This window comes from Stenella coeruleoalba, assembly GCF_951394435.1.
Source record: "Stenella coeruleoalba genome assembly, chromosome: 7".
Taxonomy (NCBI): domain Eukaryota; kingdom Metazoa; phylum Chordata; class Mammalia; order Artiodactyla; family Delphinidae; genus Stenella; species Stenella coeruleoalba.
Genome location: NC_137153.1, coordinates 66,283,746 through 66,307,927, shown reverse-complemented (window position 1 = coordinate 66,307,927; position 24,182 = coordinate 66,283,746). Strand labels below are relative to the sequence as shown.

The following is a 24,182-nucleotide window of genomic DNA, read 5'->3' as shown; positions in this document are numbered from 1 at the left end:
AAGATTTTTTTCTGACCATACCTTGGGATCATTGAGCTCTTTGTTCCTTTTTTTTTTTTTTTTTTTTTTTAATGCTGTACGCGGGCCTCTCACTGCTGTGGCCTCTCCCGTTGCGGAGCACAGGCTCCGGACACGCAGGCTCAGTGGCCACGGCTCACGGGCTCAGCCGCTCCGCGGCATGCGGGATCTTCCCGAACCGGGGCACGAACCCGTGTCCCTTGCATCGGCAGGCGGACTGCCAACCACTGCACCACCAGGGAAGCCCCCTCTTTGTTCCTTTTTGCAAATATAATTAAGAGGTAGAAGCAGCATACGATTTTCAGAACAGTCAACATAAAACTGCCCTGAACTGGCTTTACACATTTGATAGTTAAAATAACATAATTTTTGACAGCACAGCTGAGGGTGATGGACATTGGTTTGCAGTGCTTATCAATTTACCACTTGTGTTTGAAAACCAGTTACACAATGGCATTGCTTCAAGGGAACATTGACTTTAGACTTCAGATTTGAGTAACTTTAGTTATTAAAATCCAATGAACAAAATCTGCTGGTTTGTAAACATGCAGTTTTAAAACATTCTCATTATTTACAGGTTTTGGAGCCAGGAATCTGTCATTTTGGTAGGACCTACAAGGCATAGTATTTTATGGAATTTTTGTAGGAGCATTTAGTAGCTCGAGAACTGAGCTGACGTTTTCAATGCTTTTGTATCATAAAGACAGACATATGAGAGATGTTGTAAACTGCTACCGGTAAATGAAACCAGTCACACTCAAGACAACTAAATTCAAGCAAATGAAAAATAACTTGTATTTGCCCCCTTGAGGTAGCTGGAGAGTAACAAGAGAAAGAATGCATTAAGGAGAGTGATGAAGAGTGAGTGCTGTAATAACTTGTAACTGTCAGGAACATTTGAAATTATCACAATGAATGTGCACTGAATAAAAGCCCATGTATTGTTTTGCTCTTCACTATTATATCTTTGCATTGTTTAACTGCTCAGCTCAGTTTAAATTGTATTGGAAATTGGTTTGTTATGGTTCACGGCATTATTTTGAAAGGGATTATAGTCATCAAATTGTAGTTCAATTCCCCCCCCGCAATTTCTAGTTATGGCTTTTTCCTTTAACGTTAAAAGAAGGGTTGAAAAACCATAACCTTTTCTTGGTGGGGATGGGAGTTCTTGGAGAGGTGTGGGGAAGGTAAGAGAAACAGTTTGTGCAGGGTGCAAAGATGAATAAGGACCCTGGTTCTCAATAATTCACAGGCTTGAGGGGCAAAGGGGCAGTAGGATGTAATGAGCTTGGCTGTAAAGGCAGGTGTGGGGTTCCAGGGAGCCCAGAGCAGAGGCACTTATAGTAGCTTGGTGTTGAAGGAAGACTTTTTGTTGGAGATGTGGCATCTGAGATTGGCCTAGAGGAGCAAGTTCAAGTCAGGTAAAGGAAGGAGAGAGAAGAATGGGGATGAAACTAGGTAAATTTGAGGGTAAGACTGCACTTAATAGTCTTTGTATTTTTACTGAATTTGGAGGCTTTTTGGTGAGCCTGATCTTGAGGAGGGTGAGGCAGACCTGGAATAGTGGCTATGGGGTGGGAGGGAGAGAGATCAGCCTGGCCGGTGATGGGGCTGTTTGTGGGCCCCTTCTGCTCAGATGTTTGTCTTGCAGCACCAGGCAAGTCTGTTAAGGGGCAAAAAGAGATGCCATTGCAGTGTTGATCCAGGCTTGGGTACAACACAGGAATTAGGAGTGAGAGTGTTCATGAAGGCCTACTTGAGGACGATCAGCCTTGATAGTAAAGGGAGTAAGTAGGGCCTGGAGATTCCAGGGAATGAGTCTTGGCCCCTCTTTCATTCGACTGCTGCTTTCAGAGCTTGATTTCCTTAGGATATACTTAAAAATCTCAGTCAACACCATGGGCAGCAGCCTGTGGCAGCAGTATCAGTAGTAACATGATTTAAGCAAGTTACAAGTTTTTAAACCAAAATACCAAGACTTTCAAAGGCATGACATGACAAAGCCCAGTCTTTGGGTGTATGATGCAAAGCCTGGCTTGGCAGCCAGATTCTGCCTATTGCTTGTCTTTGTAAATAAAGTTTAATTGGAGCATAGCCTTATTGTTCATCTACATATTGTGTGTGCCTGGCTTTTTTGCACTACAATGGGAGAGTTGAGTAGTTGTGGCAGAGATTGTGTGGCCCACACAAGCTAACATATTTACTGTCTTGCCCTTTGCAGAAAAAGTTTGCCAACCCCTAATATAGAGGCACAATTATTTGCTCTTGGGGAAGGGTGCTCAAAACCTTTTTTGAGATACAGATGAAATTCTGAATGTTTTTTGGAGAATGAGATTGACTATGTTGATACCTTGAAATGAAATTTGGTGATGTCAGTGACCTTCTGTAAGTAAAGAAGGTCCTGAACTTAGAAATAGAGCCACCTGTATTCCTGGGTGGCCCTAGGTGATTCCTTGGAAACAGTAATAGAAGCGTAAAGAGTCCTAAGATCTGAAACTTTTTTTTTTTTTGGTTGTGTTTTACTAAGGGCTGGTCCACTGATAAAGAAAGTTTTAATTAAGGAATTCCCTGGCGGTCCAGTGGTTAGGACTCCACCCTTTCACTGCCAAGGGCCTGGGTTCAATCCCTGGTCAGGGAACTGAGATCCCGCAAGCCGTGCAGCACGGCCAAAAAAAAAAAAAAAAAAAAAAAGGAGAAAGCTTTAATTAGCCTTTGCTAACTGTACGTTTAAAAAATAAGTCCTCTGATAAAAGAAACATGGGAGTTACTTCAGGAAACAAACACACAAAAAGAAGACAGATAAAGAGAAAAGATGAACAGGTAGAAAAAAGCGATATAACTGTGTGGGCTGATTCAGTTCGACTAAGGGACATGAAAATAAACAGATATCTGCAGGGGAAAAAGGAGGTAGAGCATTTCTGGGAGAGCCAATAGCCATGCTTCCACAGACCTTTGAAGACAGAGTGCATCTCTTTGTTCTGTGTGTGAGAGCTAAGAATCGACATCAACATTTTTTACTTACACTAGTACAGTGACATTAAGTCATTCAGGCTTGTGTTCTGTGCTCTTTGGGGCTGCATTTCTAACAACACCTATCATGTATATAGTGGTGAGCGTTTTAATGATGATAATGGTTCATTAAATTGAGGTTTAAAAATGAAGTCCCACATGCTTTCCTTAAGCTGGCTGTTACCTTCTTGATAACACTGTTTTCAAGAGTCTTCTTTGAAAGATTTTCCCTTTGTTGAGTGGTGACAGACACCTCTTCCCCTAAGCCTCACCTCCATCGTCCAGGCTTTCTGATTTGAATACTTCATTCATATCCTAACAGGCATTGTTGTCTGCAGTGGCCCCTTTGAGATGATGTTTTCATAGTAGTGTATCAGCAAGGTTCCTACTTCACAGTAATTTAGCCTTCTTTGGATGCTTTATGTCTAAGTACTTCTTTCTTCTGAATAAACCTATGAGATGGCATGGCATTGAGACTGACCGTTCCCCTTGTGCGTAACCATCTTCGATGATAGTTTTCAGCAGTTCACTGGAGGAAGGTAGCACATCTCACTGTGAGGGGAATCAGCTTCACCCATGATCCACAACTTGTACAGTCTCTCACTGTTCTTAAGTCTCCCAGTCTTGCTTTGAAACTCAGCTCCTTCACTGAATCATGTTCCTCCCATTTGCAGCTGCCTCCAGATCACTGAAGGTGTCCACCCTCTCCTCTACCAGCCTGGTACTCAGTGGTCTCCTACACTGAGAATGGCTATCAGTCCGCTGCACAAGGAGTTTTTCTCGTTTTTCATATATGGTGTTGGTTCGAGTAACACGATTAAGCTTTCCAGGAGCAACACTGCTATGTTGTTAGGTATGGACATATCGTGATCATGTCTTAGGTGCTTCTGTCCCTCATTGCACACCATCCCCTTCAAGTCTTTCTAATGTGTGGGCTTTTCTAGGACTCTTATGCTCACTTACCTTCTTTTCAGGCTTTTCCACATTTGCAGAAGACATTTTCACCAATAATGATTGGAAGATGATAGCAGTGATGCCCAATACATTTAATCTGGGCACAAGGCATAATCCTTTTGGGACAAGAGCTGAGATACAACCTAATTGCCGTCTATATTATCTTACCTAGATTTGTATACAACTGAAACCATTCTGTTGGTGGACGTTCACAAGTCATTATAGAGAGTTTTTGATTTGGACAGTGAATTTTAGGTAAAAAAATGTTATTACAGCCGGTATTTGGAAAATTAGTACAGAAAATGAAGGATACCTATATCATTTCTGTTTCTCTCACAGTAAACTCTGAGTCCAGTGACGGCAGGTATCATTTCTTAGAGACTCTCCAGCCCCAGCCCCTGTCATAGCATCTGCTTCAAATAATGCACCTAAATAATGATAGAATTGATGAGTGCGTGACATTAGAAAAATAGGCTGAGGCTAGATCATGGAGTTTCCTGAGTAGTTTTGGTTATCATTCTCTACATCTTGAAGAACGTTTGAGATTTTTCAATAGGGAAGTGATAGGATCAGAATCATGCTTTAGAAAGTGTGATCAGATAATGGTCTACCAGATGGACTGGTCATAGCAAGAGGCTTGGAAAGTGCTTTGAGTAAGGAGGAAGAGGGATGGGTCAGAGTGATCTTCAGTGTGTGTTTTTCTGAACACTAGTATCCTGAGACAGTAGTTCGGGTCTCAGCACCCATTTATATTTCTAATAATTTATTGTGAACCTCAAAGAGCTTTTGTTTATGTAGGTTGTATCTATCCTTGTTTATTGTATTGGGAAATTAAAACTGAGAATGTTTAAAAGTATTTAATTCATTAAAAATAATGTTACATAACATTCCTATTTTTATAAAAAGTGACTGTATTTTCCTACACACAAAGTTTAGTGAGAGGAGTGGCATTATTTTACATTTTTTTTTCCAAGTTACTAATATCGAGCTTAATAGAAAACCCCTCTGGATTCTTATATCTACTTTTGCATTTAATCTGTTGTAATATCATATAGCCTCCTGAAAACTCTACCTTACACTGATGCGAGAATGAGAGTGAAAAAGGAGAACAGTGTCTTGGTATAATTGTGAAAACGGTTTTGATGCCACAGATCCTGATGGGATCTGGAGGTCTCCCAATGGCCCCCAGACAACATTTTGAAAACCTCTGCCTAAAGATATTTAGCAAAATATTCCTTCTCTGATCTCACTCTACATAGGTGATGCAGGGATCTCCAGGCAAGGTAACAGTTTCCATTCTTGTTTACTGACCTTCAGGTAACTCTGTCCCTGGTATGAACCTCAGAGACCTAATCACATTACGAGACAGAGGTTCTCAAACAAGAAGTCATGGAGTTATTTGGGGAGCATCATGCCATAAATTCTGACATATAACTCAGGCAAAATTGTACAAGCAGAAAGTGGGCTTAGGATGTGAACTCAAGTCCCTGCGTCTTAAGATATATAAAATATTTTAAACTGTATTTCCGAGATTTTCCTTTAATATTAATTTGCTAGCCTATTGCTTTTGTCATCCAGTTATTTATTAACAGACAATTGATAGAAAATTCAGAACAGTTTGAAAAATACAGTGACAAACCTTAAGACCAAAATATATAATGTCTTATACTGCATATTTCTCCTTGAGAGCTGGGGAAAAAAAATTTTTTTTTTTAAACTATGCATGTACTGGATGGATGGGTGTGTATGGGGGTCCTCTTTCTAATTTCCCTTTTAAGTTTTCTTTATAGTCTATGATTATAAATACATAAATTTTATAGGTAAAAATTACCTTTTTGTTAATATAAATGTTAATATAAAAAATGTTGGAAAGCGTTATATGACAGAGAAAATTGAAATCACTCATAATCCTGGCATTCAGGGACAAGAGCTGTCAAAAAAGTTTAGTGTGTTCCCTTCCAATGTTTCTCCTCTACTTTGTGCTCAATAATTGTATTTCTTTTGACAGCCGTGGTATCACAGTGAACATAGTTTGGTTTTGTCTTTTCTCCCTCCCGTTTTAACACATATGAATGCTTTGCCGTGATTACAGGTATTCTTCAACAGGATAATTTAACATTTTTTTAATCTCTTAGTTTTATTGGTAGGATGGTTTTCTTGGACAGGGGAAAGCTGATTAATCTAAGGTGGAGAGGGACCCGAGGGGCTGCAGAGGCAGGAAGGGTATGACAGTTATTAGTCTTGCCTGGGTCAGTGTGAGGCTGGGCCACAATGCACAGTGGGGTGGGCAGATCATTGCTAACCCATGAGAGTGGTACTTTGCCACTGACACTGCCTCATTTCCTTCCTTTTCTCCACAGCCTCTTGAAATAGAAGGCTGTATTAAACAGCACAGAATATTTGACCTATTTACTTATATAGTCAAGGTCTGCCATCCCTAGCTGTGACTTTCAGGAAAGCTCTGTCTTTGCCTTAGAGTCTGTAAAGGAAAGGGATTGAATTAACAGCTCTCTGAGGTTCCTTTCAGCTTAAAAATGTTTGCTCTATTATAAGGAACATTTCTTCAAGAAGGTGAAGTCATTGACAATGAGTTTTTATGAGTTGTAGATTCCTTTTATATTAGAATTTTGTCAAGAACCCCTTTATAAGAAATATGTTGGCGGAAGCATAGGAATCTTTTCATACCAAAATTGTAGTCTTACTGGCATTTAGCCTTATAGATGACTTTTTATCTGCCTGCACTGGGGTAGCTTAAATACCTTCATCCACCAGATGGTGCTCTTGGACAACAAATTTTTCTGAGGCTGAGCGTTTCCAAAATGAGGTAAAACATTTAAACTGTTGAGTCACCAGAGTTCCTTTACATTTTGCATTTTTATCATGTTAGGATATCATTTATCCTGAAATAAGAAATAATTTTAAGCCAGAACACTAACTGTATGTGTAATTTTCACATCCAAGGGGAAATATCATCATTCTAGACATGTCTTAATGCTGAGACAGCTGTTGGCTTGGTATTGTGACTTTTAGATTTTACTTCTGTGAAATAAGGCTTCTAGTTAATCAAAGCTCATTACCTGCCAGCGTGTTATGGCTGATCTTTAGTCAATGCAGTCTTAGCCTCATGATCTCAAGTTATGCCATCCAGACAGGGGAGGTGATGGTAGTCCTATTCACTTGACACATTGCATCTAGAATGTTTCAGCAGTTCTGGAAGCTGTATTTTCAGAGGGGTATTGCTAGGGAATTGTCGATAGAAGAGAGTTAAGCCCAGTTGCAGGCTGACCTCAGAGTACATGGCTACTGCCCTCAAGTATCTTATCTTGCACATCATAGGGTTAGGTGGGATCACTGTGGGGAAAATCAGTTTTGTCTCTGGAAGTGCTAAATTGATAAACACATATGAGTCCCATGCTGAGTAGTTTGTGAGGGTGTGAGAAATGTTAGGGATACCAGGCGTTTGCCAGTGGAGGGTGCTAACTTGGTAGCTGGAGAGTTGTGAAAGGTTTCCCTAAGGGATAAATAACACATACAGGGCAGACTAGGTGCCCCGTGGGTGCTGTAAATACTATGTACCATAGGCATGGAAAGGGGTTATGCTTCTTGGGAACTGGCACAACCCCTGAGATTGTGGTGAGAATTCAGGGCATCTGTGGGCATCAGGCATGTGAACTCTCTTAGTGAGGATGCTAAGAGAGTTCTGGAAGTACTGAAGGATCACTATGCCTAGAAGGGCAGATATCCTTGGGAAAGTGTTAGGGAAACAGAAGTGGGAATTACTGAAGGGGAAAGAACATGAAAGGCAGAGGTGAAAAGCCAGAGTTCTAGTGCTGAATTTGGTTGGTGATCATCAAAGCATTGATTATTTCACCTGGAAAGAGTCTTGGACGTCATGATGTAGCCAACACATTTATAGATGAGGAACTTCAGACCAAAATGTTAGGGTTTATCCAAGATGACACCCAGTGACAGAGCTGGGAGATCCTTTTTCCCATTCTCTTTCTACTATTTTATTATTTTTTTAATTTTATATTTATAAATTTACTTATTTATTTTTGGCTGCATTGGGTCTTTGTTGCTGCATGCAGGCTTTCTCTGGTTGTGGCGAGCGGGGGCTAGTCTTCGTTGTGGCACGTGGGCTTCTCATTGTGGTGGCTTCTCGTTGCGGAGCATGGGCTCTAGGCTTGTGGGCTTCAGTAGTTGTGGCATGCGGGCTCAGTAGTTGTGGCTCGCAGGCTCTAGAACGCAGGCTCAGTAGTTGTGGCACACGGGCTTAGTTGCTCTGTGGCATGTGAGATCTTTCTGGACCAGGGCTCGAACCCGTGTCCCCTGCATTGGCAGGCAGATTCTTAACCACTGCACCACCAGGAAAGTCCCTCTTTCTACTATTTTAGATTGTCACCAGAATGGATAATTAGAACTTTGAACTACACTGTGTGCTCTCTATCTCTTCCTCTCTTGGATTAGTATCTGCCAGGGTCTTCATGGGATGCTTAGTGTCTTCAGAAGCAAAAGTTTCTTCTGTTCGCATTGCAGCTGACCTTGCCTGCAGATTTACAAAAGGACTTTGATAAAGCATGTTTACTTGAAGCCCTTCCTACTTCGGGCTGTCCCCATTTTTAAAAAAAAGGATGATGAAGATCATCTAGATTTCATCTTTACTATGATTTTTTACAGACATGGAAACTGATTTTTTTTTAAGGAGGAAATTTATAAATAGAGTAGAAAGATTCAAATAATTCTGTTGTCAGAAAGGAAGTATTGATCCACACCTTTCTGCTTCTAGAATCTATTTTAGAAATGATTAGAAATAAGGATCGATGTCTGTGTGCCAAAATCATTTTCCAGTGTTTTTTTTTAATATTATAACAAAGAATGTAAAACAACCTATATGTCACAAAGGAAAATAATGATGCAAATTGTTACAGATAAGAAGGTGATATATATAATAAAATAAATGTTAGGAAAATGTTCACAATCCAATAGTAAGTGCATAAACCAAGGTAACTACGTATAGCTGTATCTCCAAGATCTTGAATGCCCACACAGGATTTCCAGTATTGTATACAATTTCCCTCATAAATCATCCACTTGACTATGGGAAGAGAGCAGTAGGTCTGGCTGAGATGGAGAGGTTGGGGAGCTGCTCCCACACACCAGCGTCCTAGCATCCGTTCCTCAAAATAAGTCACCACCTGTCAGTGGGCTTTTGGGGTCACTGGAACAGAGTTAGAGCCATGAATTCCAGGAGTGTGATTCTAATTATGTTCTAACTAAAAAAGAGTTTTTTAAAGAGAAAGATATCACTAAAATGATAAAATGATCTTACTTGCAGGTTTATACATTTGATTTTTTAAAAGCTTATGTTCCAAATGTTCTAAATGAGAAAATATAGAATATTAATTCAGGAAAATTGTTAGTTTTTTCTTTTTTATTGAAGGAAAAACGTTGAGCCTGTGTACATGATCCAGAATTTTTCACTGTGAGGAATGAAAATGAGACCATTGGAAATACCTTAAGTTGTTTTTCTTCATGAAGAATAAAAGGGTATTATTTGAGCCCTCTGCCAGGTGTTATTCAAGTATGTTAAATCTAAAATTGCTTTAAGTGAGAGGTAGCATTGAGGAGGAAATAAAGCAAGGTGGAAAAAACAAATAACTAGATAGAGTCCTATAGAGGAACAGGGAGAAAGAGGTACATTCTTTATCTAAATTGAATTTTCCTGGCATTAGTAGCTGTAAAGAGGCTCAAGCCCAGCCCATACTTTGGTACCATTCAAAAGCTAAGTGGCTTCTACTTTTTCTTTAGTAGAATCACATTAGCGTCATGGACTCTGATATATTACTTTCTTACTTAAAACCATTAGGGAATGGGGGAAGTGGGGACCTATGGATTTGGCTACTAAGGAGGAAATGTATTAGACATTATTTTGCTGTCAGTAGTAGAGACCTTAAAATAAATGGCTGAAACAAATTGATCAGTTTTCATGTAAAAATTTGAGGCAGGTAGTCCAGGGCCATGTTGGTTCCATGGTGTTGTCATAGACCTGTACTAGAAATTTCTTCTGCTGTCTTCATGATGAGATTCTTACCCTTGTGCTCTTGTGGTAGCTGCTGATCGTGTCTGAATGTCTGGTAGAGGGAAGGAGGGCAAAGGAGTTATGTCTGCGGGAGTCAGCCCCTTCAAAGCTTTCTCCTGGAAGCCCTGCCCAGTGATGTCCAGTTACGTTTCGTTAGCCAGAACCATACATATCCAGCTGCAGCTACTTTGTTCTTTCGATTGAATGGGGTTCTATTGGTAAAGAAGGTGAAAATAGATACTAAGTACTTAGGCAATCTCTGTTATAAAAGTTTATTAACAAACACAGTGATTTTGAAGTACTGTTTTACACAGCAGTATAATACACCTTAAAGAGTTGAATGAGACAAGGGGCTTAACAGTCTACAAAATATGAATACATTAGTAAAGATTGTTGTGTTTTTAATTTCCTGTATTTAAAAATAACTTGTCAGGGCTTCCCTGGTGGCGCAGTGGTTGAGAGTGCGCCTGCCGATGCAGGGGACACCGGTTCGTGCCCCGGTCCGGGAGGATCCCACATGCTGCAGAGCAGCTGGGCCCGTGAGCCATGGCCGCTGAGCCTGCGCATCCGGAGCCTGTGCTCTGCAATGGGAGAGGCCACAACAGTGAGAGGCCCGTGTACAGCAAAAAAATAAAAAATAAAAAAATAACTTGTCAGGGTCTGGATATGGGATTTTACTATTTTATTAAATGTTGAGATAATTGATCCTCTTTAAAGAAGAATAGGGCTTTTATGGTTCAGATTCCTTTTAGGATTTTCTGCAAGGGCCATGTATAGATGTGTAAAATAAAGTTAACAATTCTGTTTATTATTTAAGTAAGTTTTTTTTTTTTTAATAGAATGCATGTCTGTGAGTGAATCCATGAATCCTGCTCTTGGCCCAAGGCACTTTTTTAAAATCATCTTTTTGATTGGTAGTACTTAAAAGAAAGAAAAGTAGCAAACTAATAACCAAATTACTGACTTTCCCTTCCAGTCATTGGGGGGATACAGGGAAGTTTTTCCCTCCTTGATTATATAAAAGTTTAGAATTGACTTTCTGGCTCATTGTTTGGCCAGTGAGGCTTCAGGCACAGTAGTGTCAGCTCCGGTTAGAGTTTTCCATTCTCACCCTTCCCGGCTCCACAGTTATGAGCTGGGAGATCTTGGGCAAGTTATCTTACTTCTCCTGGGGAAGTTCTCTCATCTATAAAATGGCATTGATACTAGATGATAGTTTTATTTATTCACCGCATAAGATTAAATGAGATGAATAAATGAAACACCTAGGATAGGGCCTGCTCCATAGTATGTACTGAATAATAGCTGCTACTGGTGGCAATATTAAAGCAAAATGGGACAGAAATCCTGAGGCTGTGATGAGATGTTCAGTAATTGACTCCGACCAAGAGAATCGTGAAGAATTCTGTTCTGCAATAGTCATTTACTTATAAGTCCAACCTGCATTCCAGCAGTTTATACTTTCTGCCGTTTGTCAAAGTCTGTCACGTCAGAGCCATGAAGGATGTTTGTTTAGGGGTTACTAAAGAAAATGCGCCTGCTATTTTCATGAAATACACCGCTCTCCTCGTGTCAGTGAGACAAGGTGCCAGGGCAGAAATGGTGCCGTGAGATGTGACTCAGGAGATGTTCTCTTTTTCATGACTTTTGCTTTATCATATTTTTGGAATGTAATAATCTGATTTTATATGTGCAACTTATGCTTTAAAGCACAATGATACACTGACTACCCCAGACCCACCATGCAGTCCCACAGCTAGAGTGTCAACAATACTGCTCATGGGGAATTCCCTGGCGGTCCAGTGCTTAGGTCTCCATGCTTCCACTGCAGGGGGCATGGGTTAAATCCCTGATCGGGGAACTAAGATCCCGCATGCCATGTGGCAGGGCCCCCCAAAGAAAAAAACAAAAAAAACAATACTGCTCATGGGATGCTCTTTCTGCAGTCCTTCCCTGCTACCCCACCCCATCACCCGGGGGTGGCCTGAACTTTGTGTTTGATTTCTTGCCTTAAAAAAAAAAGTTTTCTCAAACAAATTTTGTTGTTGTTGTTGTTGAAGTATGGTTGATTTACAATGTTGTGTTTTATATATATATATATATATATATATATATATATATATATATATATCCTTTTTCAGATTCTTTTCCGTTGTAGGTTATTACAAGATATTGAATATAGTTCCCTGTGCTATACAGTAGAGCCTTGTTGGTTATCCACTTTATATGTAGTAGTGTGTATCTCTTAATCCCTAATTTTCAATTTATCTCCCTCCTCCTTCCCCTTTGGTAACCATAAGTTTGTTTTCTATGTCTGTGAGTCTGTTTCTGCACAAACACATTTTAAAAAAAATTAATTAATTTAGTTAATTTATTTGTTTTTGGCTGCATTGGGTCTTTGTTGCTGCGTGCGTGCTTTCTCTAGTTGTGGCGAGTGGGGGCTACTCTTCGTTGCGGTGCATGGGCTTCTCACTGCAGTGGCTTCTCTTGTTGCAGAGCACGAGCTCTAGGTGCGCGGGCTCCAGTAGTTGTGTCACGGTGGGCTCTATAGTTGTGGCTTGCGGGCTGTAGAGCGCAGGCTCAGTAGTTGTGGCACACGGGCTTAGTTGCTCCGCGGCATGGGGGATCTTCCCTGACCAGGGCTTGAACCCTTGTTCCCTGCATCAGCAGGCAGATTCTTAACCACTGCGCCACCAGGGAAGCCCACAGACACATATTTTTAAACAATATATTTAGTTTGGCTTATTTTTGACCTTATTAAAAGTAGTATCACTTTATGTAGTCTTCCGAGACTATACAAAACACTAGGTTTTCTGAGTTTATCCATATTATTGTGTGAGCTATTGTTCAGTCATTTCCGTTGCTGTATAACATTCCATTGTGTGCATATACATTTTATTTTTTATTATCCTGTCAGGGGATATTTTCTCTTTAAAATGAATATTGCTGCTATGAACACATTCCTGTATATGATTTTTGGTACACTGTATACAAGTTCTCTGAAGTACTTATGTAAGAATGGAAGTGCTGCCTCCCTGAGTGTTCAACTTTGTCAGATACTGTTACCTTGTTTCTCAAAGACTTTGTACCAATTTACCCTCCCCCAGCACTATATAATCATTTTTAAGACAGGTTTACTGAGGTATAATTTACATACCACAAAATTCACTGATGTTAACGTATAATTCAATGATTTTTGTGTAACCATCACCACCAACCAGTCTTAGAACACTTCTCTCACCACCAAAAGTTTCCTTATTGCTGACATATATCCTCTTCAGCACTTAATATCGTTCATCTTATTACTTATTGTCAGTCTTGTGGCTTTAAAATATCTAATGTGTGAATTTCTCTGACTACAAATGACGTAGAATAGCTTTTCATATCTTTTTTTTTTAATTTTTAAATTTATTTTATTTTATTATTTTATTTTTGGCTGTGTTGGGTCTCCGATGCTGTGTGCGGGCTTTCTCCAGTTGTGGTGAGCCAGGGCTACTCTTCGTTGCAGCGTGTGGGCTTCTCATTGTCATGACTTCTCTTGTTGCAGAGCATGGGCTCTAGGTGCACAGGCTTCAGTAGTGGTGGCACATGGGCTCAGTAGTTGTGGCACATGGGCTCAGTAGTTGTGGCTAGCGGGCTCTAGAGCTCAGGCTCAGTAGTTGTGGCACATGGGCTTAGTTGCTCCGTGGCATGTGGGATCTTCCCAGGCCAGGGCTCGAACCCGTGTCCCTTGCATTGGCAGGGAGATTCTTAACCACTGTGCCACCAGGGAAGCCCCAGCTTTTCATATCTTTGTTGGTCATTTGTGATTCCTCTTTTTTCCTCTGCCTATTTTTCTATTAGATTGTTTGACTTTTCCTTATTATTTGGAATTTTTTATGTTTTCTGGATACTCAAACTACGCCATGTTGTTGAATTACATTTGTTGAATTATTTGCTTCAATAGTGGCTTGTTCTTTCCAAAACTTTTTTATTTCTTCTATTTTCAGTGTCTTTGTGTGTGTGTGATAACAGGTCAGTTTTAATTCTAGCACCTGAAGGGTGCTAGAGTACACCTTATCTAGCTGCAAGGGTACACCTTATCAGCTTCATGGGACTGTTGTACACATTCTGTAAAGTGACAACTGTGCAATACCACTTAGCATCCCAGAATCAGGAATATAATTTTGAATTATTTAAACACAGTCCGTGGAGTTAAAAACAAAATCAGAAGCCATCTACAGTTATATAATTGTCAATTAAATGCTATACACCTAATACTCGATATAATAGTCAATATCTAGCAGGGAATGTTGAAAGCGATTTTAGATTTTCATCCTATCGTACTCTGTTGGGAATGTTTCTTGAGTAGGTATGTGACTTGCCAAAGATGGGACAACCAAGACCAGAACAAGTAAAGTTCTACCATGGTTTCTGTAGTGTTCACTTTTTTTCTTTGTCAGTTTTAAAAGTGAACAGCGAGAATTAAATACTTGACTTTACATATATACAGGTATGTTGTAAAAATATGTTTGTTTACAAGCATGTAAAAATACTTGGTAACTAGTTTGATAAGAAAATAATGTGCAAAGGTATATAGCAAAAACATGAATCATCTGTGACCCTGCAAAATCAATTCCATATTTTATATTACATCAAACAAAAACAGTTTTAGTTTTAAAAGGAAGATGGACAGAAATTATTATTTTTACACAGAACATGGCTGTGAAAAGAGTTAAATTAGAAAGACTAAGAATATTGGAATGCCAGAATGAGCCCAAATATTTGTGCACATAGAATATTATTGTCTTCAAGAGTAGGAGTAATAATGAAGGCTTTATAAGCAGTTTTTAATCAATAAATGTAATTGGCATTTTGATGTTTTGGTAACTGTAAAACAAAAGCTGTAGCATCACTAAAGGTCTGAGAAGTCTGTTTTGTAGCTTCAACTCAGTGTATTTAAGGTTAACTAAAGTTGACATCAAAATTTTTAGAGATGGACTTATTTACAGTGTCTTTTAATGAACAGATTTTAATTTTAATGTAATTGGTTTCATCAGTCTTCTCTTTTAGTGACTTTATTTAGCAATAATTTTGTATTTTTCTGTCTCCTGGGACTCTGAATACATGAACCTTAGACATTCTGTCCTACGTATGCTTAACTTTACCTTTCAGATATTACTTCTCATCTTTCTGTACTGCACTGTGTGTTCATGTCTTAAATTTTATACTTCTCTTGTTTAATCCTTTCAATGAGTTTTAGTTTAATAATGATATCTTTCTTTTCTTTTTTTTTTTTTTTTTTTGCGGTACGCGGGCCTCTCACTGTTGTGGCGTCTCCCGTTGCGGAGCACAGGCTCCGGACGCGCAGGCTCAGCGGCCATGGCTCACGGGCCCAGCCGCTCCGCGGCATCTGGGATCTTCCCGGACCAGGGCACGAACCCATGTCCCCTGCATTGGCAGGCGGACTCTCAACCACTGCGCCACCAGGGAAGCCCTATATCTTTCATTTCTAGAAGTCCACCTCTCCCCCCAAATCTGAGTGGTCATTCCAAATAGTTTATTTTACTTTCTTGTCTTTGTGATTCCATTTTTTATTTCTTTAAACATTTCACATTCTTTAGTGTCTGAAAATTCTGATATCAACAGTCCTTGGGGTGGTGCAGGGTCAGTTGTTTTTGCTAGCTTTCTGCAGTGAGGTCTTGACTCCCTGTATGCGTAGTGATCTTTGGTTGTATTCTTTGGCTTGATCTTAATTTGTGGAGAATTTACAGGTTTAAGTGAAGGATGCTTTTCTCCCAAGAGGATTGGAGTTGCTTTTGCCTGGAACCAGGGATACCATTAACCTCAAAGCCTCAGTGGTCCAGAATCAAGGCAGGAGTCCCAAGCTCTCTGCAATCTTTTATTTGACTGGGCATTTCCCCCCTTTTCTTCTCTGCCCTCCTTCTTGTCGTACTCATATTTACCTTTTTAAGATGAACAGTCTTTTTATATGGTACTTTCTGTTGCAGATTTTTTTTGTTACTTCAGAATTTACTCTACATTGGTTATTGTCTAGACTTTCAGAAAGAAAAGAAAGCACTGCTGTAAAATTGTAGGTATTTTGGTGTGTAAAAATGCAAAAAGGAAAAGAGGTTTGTTTTAAAAGTAGAAAGTTTAGAGAATGTGATATTTTCATGGAAAGGAAGAAACAAAAGGAGCTATCACATCACACATTGTAATTAACTTTAAAGCAAATTGAATTTCACATGGGTCTAATTTTATTCTTACTGTGTAAAGATCCTAACGAAATCCTCTATTTTAAAATGTGACCAGAGCTTTCGTTTTAGTTATTGAAAGGTGCAATTTTCACACATTACTGTGCAAAATGGATTGAATTTTGAAGTCTTTAAAACTAACCAAGTTTTATTTTTCTTTCTTCATTTGCATTACCTTTGAAACTTCAAGGGCTTGTTACAGGCATATGAATTGGTGGCAGTAATTTACGTTAGCCTAGCTTTAAAGTAAGTGGAAATTGGGTGGATGGTCTTTTGTTTGGATCACAGTACACAGTAGGTGTTGGCTGGACTGCATTAAGGGTCATAGAAAGTGATGGTTAGAGCCAAATGAGGAAAGCATAATCTTTTAAAAAATACTAAATAAAAAAAGTACCTGAAAACTTTAGTTAGAATCTTTAATAATTTCTTTTAGTATTTTCTCAGCGTTTTACAGTACCTAGGAGGTGGATCTTCTTTTTTTAATAATTGGATTTTCTAATGAAATGATGTTTTTCCCCATAAATTTATAGATTTCAGAAGTTATTGCTGGTCACTTTGAGTCCAGCTTAGAGCTGGGCGTGTGGCAGTGAAGCTGTAGAGAGATGGAGGCTCAGAGCATTGTTTGGAAAGAGCCCCGTGGGGATAACGTTGAAGGTGCTGAGGATGATGGCAGGAGTCGGGGCAGGGCGGGTGGGCAGGGGAGGAGAAACATGTGGGCTGGATATTGACATTGTTGAGGAAAGATACTAATGTCTTACGTAAACAAGGTCCGGTGGTCAAATCACATCTGGGAAAAGTGGAGTTAAGCAAAGTGAAACAGGCTTCCTTATAGCATGGCCTCTCAGAACCTTCGGAGTGCCTCTTGGCACTGTAACTTTGTAAGAGGAGGAGAAAAGGATGCCAGAGTGTTTTGACCACAGCCTCTTGTAGAAGTAGTGTTCCTCAGAAGGTTATTTTGGGAAGAATTGGTTTGCTATGATTTTTGCGTTATTTCTCTGTATCAGGTGGGAACGACTCCTTCCTGGTAAGTTTTCTAATGTGGCATGTTGCTGTCCTGTCCTCCTTCAGTCTCGCAGTGACTGAGTGCCTTCACTCAAGAGGGAATCCCGGATGCTCATAGTCCCGGGAAGAAGGTGCTCCTGGCCTGGATGTGGCCTGTGTTCAGGGCCCCAGGCCCAGAGCTCAAGGGCGTGAGCTCAAACTTGGCACAGTCTTTCTGCATAGGTTTATAGATGCATCGTTCATGCTGATGCCAGTTTGGGGGTGCTTACTTCCTCTGTGAAGTCCGAAGTCCAAAGCCTGGTCTTCAAGCAGCTCCTGAGTGCCTATGGTAATGAAAATTTAGGAGTTCTTTCAAATTGCCATCTGATTCTTGATAGGCTGATGATACAGAGATTGAAAGGAAAGATCCTTGATAAACTTCTCTTTTACACACATGTGTACAAATTATGGTCCAATGGTGAATTATTTCAGAAAACCAGGCAGATACAGGGTAAATAGACAAACAGGGCAGGGCAGGCTTAGAATGCACTGGGTTATTGGGATGAAGGGAGGGGTGGGACCAGGGAGGAAACGTCTGCCCAGTGGAGGTCAGGTGAGTTCCAGATATTGCAGATAAGCAACTGCTGGACATTGTGTAGAAGAGCTTTATATGAAGGGATGGGATCTGGGAAGAGGCATTTGTCTATGAACTTGGGCTGGTGTGCAGACTTTTCTGCAGAGACTTGACAGCTTTAAGCTTTGAATGGTTTGGCAAATTTCGACCTGTCATTGTGGGGCTTGTTTGTAGCTGGGGTCTTTCTGGAGGCTACTTTTACACTAAATTCTATCACCAACTCCCAAGTGAAGCAGCTTTTCTTATAGGCTTTGCCAGTGTTTGTGTAGGGCGGCTGTATGCCTGGGTGGGAAGAATGTAGCAGTTTTATATGTTTGCCTGTCCTAAATTTTAGTTCCTTGGATCTTTGTTGATAATTGATGCTGAGAGAAAAGGATGATATGCTGTATTTAACATGGTCAGAACTGGAAGCGTAGAGTTTATAAGTGAAAGCCTAGAGTCAGGTAGATTTAGGTTTATCTTTGCCTCCCACTATTCTAGGAGCACTGGGTTTTTTTCCATTTGTTCATTTGGGTATAATGTTACCTGTGTTACAGAATTGTCTTGAATAGATGTAGTGTATATGTATGTGTAGAGTAGTGAGGTAGACTGTGGTGTCACACTTCTCCTAAATGACAAATGAGGTGTACTCCTTGTCTGAATCTCTGAAGGAGACCTGGTGCTCTTCAGAGTTTGAGTAGAACCTGTCCTTGGAGGCAGCTAGCCAGTTCAATCGATAGTAGAGAGCAGAAACTGGAGAAGGAATTTGGAAATAGTAAGATTTATTCTCAGCCTCTGTTATACCAGTTATTCTTAATATTTTAATAACCTCTTTTATTAAAATTATATGACTTTTTATTTTAGCAAAAGAAATTAAGCTTAAACATCATGGCAATCTTGGCCTTGCCCAAAAGAAACTGCTGCAGACATATGATTTGCCCATTAATGGGGAGAATTTCAATAGTAAGTTTCATAGGACTTTATTATCACTTACCATGTCTTTGGCTTTTGTTTTGGTAGAGGCTTTCCAGTAAGATTTACTAGAGAATAGTGGAGACGTTTATTTAATCAGTTCTAAGCCATAGTAAATTTTATCTTTCCAAAGGTTTTATGTCCTTCAGCCTATTCAGTACTCTGAACAGCTCTGGGAGGGTACTGTAGCCCTCAGGCTTTCACGAAGAAAGACTAGAAGCTCAGAAAATCTCGGTGATTTTTGCCCTGGGCAGTGGCAGAGCCGGAGCCATAATCTGGGTCTTTTTGCCATCACTCATTCTTCTCTTCCCTCATCCCTTTAGACCCACAGGTCTAGGCATGTCAAGGGATTCAGCCTCAGTTATTTCTGAAAGATAGTATCAGTCAGAAACAAAGATAAGACTTCTCCAAATGCAGGAATTTCAGAGGGATGGTTTGTTCCTAAATTTGCAAGCTCATTCAGTTTAAAAATGATTCCTATAATATGGTACTCATTTATTACTTCCTATTCATTGCCTCAGAAATGACTTTTAAATAGGACTGTATTATTAGAGTGATTGGACTGAAGTCTGATTGGACTAGAGTTAAGAGATTGTATCACTATAAATAGAGTGAGATAAAATATTTTACATGATTTGATTGAAATTTTATGAGGTCTTGTAAGTTGGAACCTAGGATCTTCTCTAAAAGGATACTTACTTTGAACAATTTCCAAGTAGCAAACTTCCTACTGTGGGGTGTAAGTTGTAGATAGAGTGGCTACCTTGGGGAATTTGGGAATTAAATTATTTCCCCTGGCACTTTCAATTATATTACCTGAGGCAGAACTTCATTAACTGCCCCATCAACAATTTTCCTGACCCAAAAGCTCAAGGAAGTAAGATCACGACACTGATTATATTGTCATCTAAAGACCAGAATGAAAACAGAACAGCCCTGAAAGTTTTTAGTGCATAAGGGAACTATTAGACATGGTTGTCTGGGAGGCCGTTGGCATAGTTATTGGAGAAGGCCTTTTGGGTATACATAAATAAATTTAATGTCCCTCTTTAATAGCACCATGAAGAGGTTGAACTAGTTTTAAAGACATTGCCATTTACTCATGATTGCATAAAAATGGACCTAATCTCTGATATTTAGAATTTGATTATTAGAAAAGTATATGGGAAAAATACATAGTTGGTAAAAATGGTAAGCAGTTGTGAATTACACTGAATTAATAAGAGATTGGTAAGTTTTAATAAAACTGGAATCTTTTCCTGCCACTTTAACTTTTACATCAGTGACTCAAACTTTTCTGTCTCTTTCTATCACCAGTCATGTTGGGTTACTGTTATAAAACTACTCTATTCCAGAAATTTTGCCAGAGTTTGGATAAGTATTTTTAGCAGTTATTCTTTGTTTAAAATTTCCCATCAACATAAGAGGCTAATATTTAGTTGAAGAAGCAGTAAAAGCATAATGATCTGTGGCTTAGAATAGTGCTAAGAATTTTCCCAATAATTAGAGTTGAATTTTCAGGAAATGATGTATCACATGCCAAAACTGAAATGGGTGGGGATGAGAGAGGGATGACAGAAGATATATTTTGTTAGTGGTATCTTGAGATGATGTCTGATGTTAATATGACTTCTTAAGTAATGTACAAATAAACAAGCAAGCTAAAAACCAGGAAACCCCCAAAACTAAATGGTGTGCCAGTGATGGAAAGCATGCTCCAGATCACATGCTTTGAATCAATGATTTTTCTTACTAACAGCAAATGGGGAGTGGGGCGTTAATTCTCTGTCGTTTGGTACAATTTTATACTAATGTTTATATAGAGCCACATTACATTGGTAGTAATCTTGGATGATTAATCATGGATCTGTATAAATATGTGTGTGTGTGTGTGTGTGTGTGTGTGCGCGCGCGTGTGTGCGCACGTGCATGCCTTGGATAATTGTTGCTTTATTTTTTATTTCTAAGTGAATTAAAATACACAGTGTAATAATTTTGGCAGATGATGTTTTGAGCAGTAAATGTTATCTTTATGAGTTTATTAATGTTTGCTTTTTTTTTCCCTCTCTCCTCTGATTCTAGGGTGTGGATGAATGGAACATAGCTCACCTAAACACAGTCTTGGATGTGGTTGAGGAAGAGTGCGGTATTTCTATTGAGGGTGTAAATACTCCTTATCTCTATTTTGGCATGTGGAAAACCACATTTGCGTGGCACACCGAGGATATGGACCTCTACAGCATTAATTATCTCCACTTTGGAGAGCCCAAGTCTTGGTAAGTTACATGTTTAATATTCATTTGCTTTGGAGTTTTGAAATTTGGGCAATATGAACCCATTGAAGATGAATTTTTTCCCTTTATCTGGTGGATTCAGATTTATATGAGCTGTAAGAAAGTTTTTTTTGACTGTAACAATTAATTATTACAGAGTCTTCCACTCTGCCTAGGGTTTTGCTCAAAACCATAAAGCTAATGGTGACTTGTATATCTAAAATTGCCTGTAGACCCCTTTTGTGGGCCATGGATTGATAGGTATTTAGTCTCAAAGAATTTGTTTGGGACTTCCCTGGTGGCGCAGTGGTTAAGAATCCACCTGCCAGTGCAGGGGACACGGGTTCGAGCCCTGGTCTGGGAAGATCCCCCATGCCGCGGAGCAACTAAGCCCGTGTGCCACAACTACTGAGCCTGCGTTCTAGAGCCCACGAGCCACAACTACTGAGCCTGTGCTCTGGAGCCTGCGAGCCGCAACTACTGAAGCCCATGCACTGCAAGGAAGAGTAGCCCCCGCTCACCACAACTAGAGAAAGCCCGTGTGCAGCAATGAAGACCCAATGCAGCCAAAAATAAATAATAAATAAAATAAATAAATTTTAAAAAAAGAATTTGTTTGGCATCTTTACTTCTCTGAGATTTGCTGGAAAGTATGCGGGCAGCAGTTAGGAGTGAAAATCGACTTCCTGGATGTAGAGTATCAAGTAATCCTAATGATTTTCTGGTCTAGTCCCCTCTGAATAAATGACAAGTTCCATTTAGTATGTGGTGGCTAGAGGGAGAGGAGGGATGAATCAGGAGGCCTTTTATTGCTCTTTGTATGATGGATGTGGGGAAAAGAATAAGTTAATGTGAATATGTGTTCTTAACTTGGAATTTCCTGTGTTTGTGAGCCTCTTTCCTCATCTTTCTGAGCAACGATTTTAAGATTTATTGCTCTGTAGAATGCATCATATGTAACGCATCAAATAATTACACATTTGTAATTATTAGTCTGTCAATCACCCTGGAGTCCTTTGTGGTCAGCCAGTTTCACGTTTGAACTTGTTTTTGTGGGTTTTAGCCTTAAGAGAGTTTCAATATCAGTTGTATTTTGTAACGTACACATACATGCAGGATAATTCAGAGACAGAAGCTTATGGAGTATCTACTTGACAAGCCAGGGAATACAATGTTTCTGCTGGTATTCTGCTGGGACAGGATGGGATGCTCTTCAGGTGCTTGTGTTAGCCCGGTAGATTTCTTGCCTCCAGTTTAAAGATAATGGCCTCTTTTCAAGTTCTCCTGCTGATCAGGTGTTGAGTACAGTGTATAATTTCTATCCCCATCTTGCCATTAGTTGCCCTTGAGGTTTTGTCATTTGGCAAAGTGTGAAGTTGTAAGCTTTCTCCAGCAAATTCAAATATAGCAAAAGTTCATAATGATCAAAAATGACATTTAATCAGCAGGAAAGCTTTAGGAGCAAGGGCAAAGCTCTTAGGACATAGAAGAGAAATCCAGGTATTTTCTGGTTTGCTGTGGAGTTTTAGGATCTGAAAAAAGTTAGTGAGAAGCTGTGTAACTTATTTTTAACAGTGTTTTACTTACACATTTTGTTTGAGAAATTCTAAGCATTCTGCTCTCTTAATGGAATAAATAAAATGTAAACATTTTTAATAGGTGGTCTAGGACCTAGAGAGGCTTTGGTGACAGAATGGGGTAAAGAAATAATTCCTTACAAGGTGTTTGTCGAGGACCAGCTGTGAGCACAAACTTTAGAACCTGTGAGTCTGTCATATTTCTTCAGCACCCACTGTAGCGTCTGTTGGAGTGTCATCCTTTAGTACTTTGGGGACTTGGCTTTGAGAGACTCAGAGACATATTTTAAACAATGTGTAGGCTCCTGGGTAGTTCTTTAGCTGCATAGTTATCCCCATGATCTTTCTGATCCTCTGTTTTGTTGTGGATAAAATTATGTGAAATTGGTAGATTCAACATCTTGGTGAAATCTAGTATATAGGCAACTATATACTATACTTCCCTTAAGAAATATGAAAAGTTAGGGAATTCCTCAGCAGTCCAGTGTTTAGGACTCCGTGCTTCCACTCTAGGGGGCATGGGTTGGATCCCCGGTCAGGGAACTAAGATCCTGCAAGACGTGTGGTGCAGCCAAAAAAAAAAAAATCAAAAAAAAAAAAAAAAATCTGAAAAGTTCGTGGCAAAACTTTCCTGTAGGTTTGGAGAAATTCATGACAATGCCTAGGACATTAATTTGAGGTTTTAGTATTAGAGGAGTTGACATGAAGTCTCTGCTTTCTTATTAAGAAAGGTGATCCCGCCCCCCTCCACCCGGGACAAGGATTGTCGTGACCTAAAGATTGGTTAGAGGAGAATATTCTGTCTGGGATAAGACTGATTATAGAGTCTTGTGTCTTTGGGAGAGAGCACCACTGTTTATGAGTGAGAATGAGTACGCTGGATTCCAAAGTATTTCTTTCTCTCTGGAATGTATTTATATTTTCTGTATTTAGTTACTCTATTAGTTTTTAAGCATATAGACTCCATTATATGCATTAAGAGTAGATTTATAATATCACTATTATCTTTAACCTTGGCCATTATTTATAATGATAAAAAAATAAAACATAGCAGTGAATTATGACAGTTAATCTACATTCCATTTACTAGGATGACTAGTGTAGGAAAAGAGTGATATAAATGACTCTAAGGAACGATTATATTAGCGCAACATAAATAATTTTGAGGTAAACTTTATTATCATTAAAATTCACTTCAGTCGTCATCATAATATATTTGAAGTAAGGTTTGAAAGGTGGTAGAAGCAATTCAAATTCATGTGAACACTGAAACGTGTGTGGCAGACTCAGACTCCAGGGAGCAGCGATCAGGGCTCTAGTCCTTACTCGACTACCGATGTGTGTGGCTTTGGGCAAAGAACCGTACTTCTGTGACCAGTTTCCTCACTCACAAAACGACAAGACTCATCAGGATGCTCTCCAGTGCTCTAATTCTGTAATGTGTGATCAGAACTATTGGAATATTTTTAC

At 39.5% G+C, this 24,182-nt stretch overlaps 1 protein-coding gene across 9 annotated transcripts in view; it reads left to right on the top strand.

Moving 5' to 3' along the window:
- The window catches only part of KDM4C (lysine demethylase 4C), a 451,309-nt gene that overhangs the window by 111,980 nt on the left and 315,147 nt on the right, over positions 1-24,182 (top strand). For 8 of the 9 annotated variants that reach the window (XM_079925522.1, XM_079925523.1, XM_079925525.1 and 5 more), the window contains one exon: positions 20,945-21,138. In XM_079925522.1, the coding sequence (XP_079781648.1) occupies positions 20,945-21,138 (194 nt within the window). Of the gene's footprint in view, positions 1-18,759; positions 18,854-20,944; positions 21,139-24,182 lie in introns of those variants that run through there. The other variant, XM_079925528.1, reaches the window with a different exon arrangement.